The sequence below is a fragment of the Sinocyclocheilus rhinocerous genome, unplaced genomic scaffold (genome assembly GCF_001515625.1).
Source record: "Sinocyclocheilus rhinocerous isolate Xijiao unplaced genomic scaffold, SAMN03320098_v1.1 scaffold2868, whole genome shotgun sequence".
NCBI lineage: Eukaryota > Metazoa > Chordata > Actinopteri > Cypriniformes > Cyprinidae > Sinocyclocheilus > Sinocyclocheilus rhinocerous.
Window position 1 is genome coordinate 214,284 of NW_015623782.1, and position 5,293 is coordinate 219,576.

General features: G+C 35.1%; 1 protein-coding gene across 5 annotated transcripts in view; it reads left to right on the top strand.

The window, feature by feature from the left end:
• LOC107736871 (alpha-adducin-like) overlaps positions 1 to 2,086 on the top strand; it is a 60,421-nt gene extending 58,335 nt beyond the window's left edge. For 4 of the 5 annotated variants that reach the window (XM_016548240.1, XM_016548249.1, XM_016548266.1 and 1 more), the window contains one exon: positions 1,209 to 2,086. In XM_016548240.1, coding sequence (XP_016403726.1) covers positions 1,209 to 1,498 — 290 coding nt within the window. In that variant the 3' untranslated portion in view covers positions 1,499 to 2,086. The remainder of the gene's footprint in view (positions 1 to 1,208) is intronic. The other variant, XM_016548275.1, reaches the window with a different exon arrangement.
• The last annotated feature ends 3,207 nt before the right edge of the window (positions 2,087 to 5,293 follow it).

A 5,293-nucleotide genomic window follows, 5' to 3' on the forward strand; every position in this document is an offset into this window, starting at 1 on the left:
TATAAGCATTATAACGGTATTCATAATGTATGTTATAATGCATTATAAGAAATTGTAACCAAAGTTAAAATGCATTAAAATATTTGCAGATTCCTTGTTACGTCTGGAATTGATTGGTTGTCGTGTTTTACTGCATTAAACTAAAGGTGTAACAATGAATAGATAGGTGTTATAGTACTGTGCTGTCATAATCAATGCATTACAAAGCTCGAATAATGCATTAAAAATACTTTTATAATGCATTATATATAAAGGATTCCCGTAAAGTGTTACCAAAAAAACAAGCCTTTTTCCATATAATAATAATAATAATATTCACTGAATTGTGCACAGTAAGACCAAAGACACTTCACCTCATTATTATAGATATATTAATTATATACATTTTTTAGGTAAAACACCTGATTGATATAATAATTAAAGACGATGTTGTTCAAACCGTCTGGAGTTCGGTGCGATCATGCTAGCAACAAATCTCTCCCTAGAAACGTCTTCATTTATTCCTCTTAACTTCTATAACTAAGTATCAAGGATCTTTAATGTCTAGTATTGCAGAACAGGTAATGTATGAATATTATGTTTCTGCTCTGGCTAATTTAAATGATTAACACATTTGAGTTGAGTAATCAAGTAGTAATATTAATGGGTAATATAGGAAAATTATGTTATTTAAATATATCAGTATTGCATTAAATTAAATTGTTTAACTGATGTACATAACTAACATTTTTAAATATTTTAATGGTGTATTTAACTCGTACTATGTAAGTATATTGCAATTATGAGAGTAATGAGAATACTCTTGATTTTTGGGGTAAATACACTAAAAATCTTACTGTTCAAAAACTTTTGACTGGTAATGTTTTTAAAAAAGTCTCTTCTGCTCACCAAGCCTGCATTTATTTGATCAGAAATGCAGTAAAAACAGTAATATTGTGAAATATTTTTACAGTTTAAAACAGCTGTTTTCTAAGTGAATATCAGTTAAACTGTAATTTATTTCTGTGATGCGCAGCTGTATTTTCAGCATCATTACTCCAGTCTTCAGTGTCACATGATCTTCAGAAATCATTCTAATATGCTGATTTGCTGCTTCAGAGATTTTCACGCTTCATGCATAAAGAGCCGAGCTTGTGAGCGCTGGATTTCCCCCTGGACTCTTGAGCTGATCTACAAACTCATCATTCTCTTCTCATCCTCCTCCGCAGAGGCCCAGCAGGAGCAGACGTTTAAAGACGAGAGTGACGCCGCCGCTTTAAGACAGACCCTCCCCGATCTGACCCCCGACGAAGTCTCCGACCTTCCTGCAGAAGACCCCGCCCCCGAGCAGACAGACCCCGCCCCTCAGCCAGAGGGGGAGGAGCCTGTTGCCGGGGACGACGCAGCTGGTGATCACGGCAGCGACGAATCGCCCAACAAATCCCCGTCAAAGAAGAAGAAAAAGTTTCGCACCCCGTCGTTCCTAAAGAAAAACAAAAAGAAGTCTGAAACCCAATGAGTACGCTTTGCTCAGGCCTCCGGCAATACCACTCTTGTTTTTTTATTAAACCCTCAGATTGTTTTTATTCTTTTAATAAGTGCTGGCTGAAGTGCACTTTAAAGTGCGGCTCGTTAAGCATGTTTTTTTATAAACCAATAACCACTGTAATGTATCGCAAATGTATCCGATGTTACTGTTAGAGGAAATGAATTGATGAAAGACTTCCTCCTGGTGTTTAATGAAAATCTTTGCTCTGCTGCATCTATAAACACCTGGAGCGAAATGCCTCGTATGATCATAACATCTCGCCTGACCAGAGTGTAAATATGCTTGCGATAATAGAGTTTTTGGATGGAAATCGAATGAGTTTTTGAAACGTGTGAATCTCACAAAACCCGTGTATCACACATTTCACCCTGAAGTCTAAGGAACGAAGACATTCTGTTTTCTTTAAAGAAAATGAAGCCTTTATTGTGATATTTTCATAACAAATAAGCAAATTTTCCTCCCGAAATGCTTTCATTATGCATACTTGCAAATATGCTATATACTTTTTCTGTATTACAGTAACGAGAAGGTTTTTTTTTTTTCTTTGTCCGGTTCATATTTCACCCCAAATTTTAAAAAATCATAAAAAGTATATTTTTAAGACCCTTAAGAGTTTTTTTTTTTTTTTTTTTTCTTATTTCACATTTTATCCTGAAATCCTCATCACCACAATGCATAAATATCCACTTTGCTTTAATACAATTCTGGAAATCAAAAATGATTACTTACAAATATACACTTTATTATTATTTGTTTTTTTGAATTGCAGTAATGAAAAGAAGAAAAAATATATATATAAATTTTTTTTTTTCATCGTAATGAGGAAAAGTATGGGGAAAAAGTTGTTATTTGATAAAATTGATTTAATTTAAATTTGGATTTCAAAATAGGATTCACTTTAATTTTCTTTCTTTTGATTTGGCGTTGAATTTTGACGTTTCTTTATAGCTTCATCGGTCGTTGACTAACCTGTGCAGTTTTGTTCAGTTCTCTTTAATATGATTGTAAGAAAGTGCTGTTGAGTTTAACACGTATATAAAGGCAGAGAGGAGTGAAATACTAACCTGATCTTTAATGTTTAATGGCTTGTACAGATATGAGTTCTGCACCGATGTGAAGCCGGCAGTGCAGTTTGAGTTAGAGTCTGACGACACGAGCGTTTGCTGAAGGACTGCATGGCATTCTGGGCTTCTGACTTGTGTTCTTCACTTTTCTGGTGATCTTTTCAGCTGATTTATTCTTAACAATACACATGAGATGATTTGATTAGAACCCCTTCATTTCCAGTTTCTGTTGAATCTCTAAATGCTGTTCTTTTTTCCAGATTAATTGTATGTAATACAATTTTAAAACCACAATTTTTTTTTTCATGGTACTGTTTATTTTGCAACCATGAATAAAACTCCATCTTTAAAAATCAGCCTTGATTTGATTGTTTGATTTATAAAACCGATCTAATACAACTCTAGTTAATGTAGGCAATAATATAATGATCCTATTGAAATCATAATACACATGTGACCCTGGAGCACTCATAAGGGTCAATTTTTAGAAATTGAGATTTATACATGACCTGAAAGCTGAATAAATAGCTTTCCATTGATGTGTGGTTTGTTAGGATCGGACAATATTGCCTATAATGCATGACTAAAAGAAAGTTGCACACTCCAATATTTCGTCAGGTTGCCTTTAGCTTTGATAACATCCGTTGTGGCATTGTTTTGACAAAGTTATGCAACATCACAGCATTTATTTCCACCAAAAGTTGCATTAAAAAGACTTTGAGCCTGATAAATCTTAATGAATATGACCTTAGGATATGTCTTCTGACATGGCTGTTTAAGAAATGAAAAGCTACCAGACTTTCTTTCCTTTTTTGGTAACACTGTATAATAACTTTCATTAATAAATCATTAACAAGCATTGTGCATAATGCATAACGGATCATTAATTAATATATATTCAAATATCTAAGAGATAGTGTGCTTATTAATAAACGTATTACCTAATGATTAACAGATCATTATTTCATATAAATGAAAATGCTTACAAATGTCATTAAAGTTTAAATTCATGTGCACGTTTTGAAAATCTACAAATGATTTTAACAGATGTTATACAATTATTAAAGGCGTTTGTTAATGCACAACACATTTGCTGCTATTGAGGTGTGATACGGGTAAAGTTGGGGACAAGTTTGGGTAGGTTTAGGTTTAGGGCAATAGCACATACTGTTTGTACAGTATAAAAACCATTACGCCTATGGAATGTCCCCACAATTCACAAAAACAAACCTGTGTGTGTGTGTGTGTGTGTGAGAGTGAGTGTGTTGTGAGCGCTGGATTTCCCCCTGGACTCTTGAGCTGATCTACAAACTCATTGTTCTCTTCTCATCCTCCTCCGCAGAGGCCCAGCAGGAGCAGACGTTTAAAGACGAGAGTGACGCCGCCGCTTTAAGACAGACCCTCCCCGATCTGACCCCCGACGAAGTCTCCGACCTTCCTGCAGAAGACCCCGCCCCCGAGCAGACAGACCCCGCCCCTCAGCCAGAGGGGGAGGAGCCTGTTGCCGGGGACGACGCAGCTGGTGATCACGGCAGCGACGAATCGCCCAACAAATCCCCGTCAAAGAAGAAGAAAAAGTTTCGCACCCCGTCGTTCCTAAAGAAAAACAAAAAGAAGTCTGAAACCCAATGAGGACGCTTTGCTCAGGCCTCCGGCAATACCGTTCTTGTTTTTTTATTAAACCCTCAGATTGTTTTTATTCTTTTAATAAGTGCTGGCTGAAGTGCACTTTAAAGTGCGGCTCGTTAAGCATGTTTTTTTATAAACCAATAACCACTGTAATGTATCGCAAATGTATCCGATGTTACTGTTAGAGGAAATGAATTGATGAAAGACTTCCTCCTGGTGTTTAATGAAAATCTTTGCTCTGCTGCATCTATAAACACCTGGAGCGAAATGCCTCGTATGATCATAACATCTCGCCTGACCAGAGTGTAAATATGCTTGCGATAATAGAGTTTTTGGATGGAAATCGAATGAGTTTTTGAAACGTGTGAATCTCACAAAACCCGTGTATCACACATTTCACCCTGAAGTCTAAGGAACGAAGACATTCTGTTTTCTTTAAAGAAAATGAAGCCTTTATTGTGATATTTTCATAACAAATAAGCAAATTTTCCTCCCGATTATCTGCAAAATAAATTTTTTTTTGTTGCTATGAAAATAATGCCATAATGCAAAATCTCTTATTTTTAAGAAATTAATTTCTTTATGCAAATTTTTTTTAATTTTAATTAATAATTAAAAAAAAAAAAATTTTAAATTAAAAAAAAAATTTTTTTGGGGATGAAATTCACTTTTTGTGAGATTCGCCCTGTATCTGTATCTTCACGTCTCCTGTTGAAGCGTACTAAAAAAAACAATTTTCTTCTCACGTAAAGGTTGTTTTAAAACTAGCTGTGACTTTCGTCCTGCAGTAATATGAGTGACTTATGTTTGCTTTTGCTTTTATATATATATATTTTGAGTTGTTTTTAGCTGTAGGTTGTTTAGTTTCGTTCAAACACTGTTGTAAATGACACTATTGAACGTCCCGTGTAGCTGATCACAGACTCTGTTATTAAAGTCTCAAACAGCTGATGAGGAGGATGATGATGGTTTGCGTGTTCTGGATTGGTTTTCGTACAAACACTAAACAAACACTGTGAAAATATTCACTCAACCATCCTGAATAATAAAGTAATAATCTTCATAAATGGAC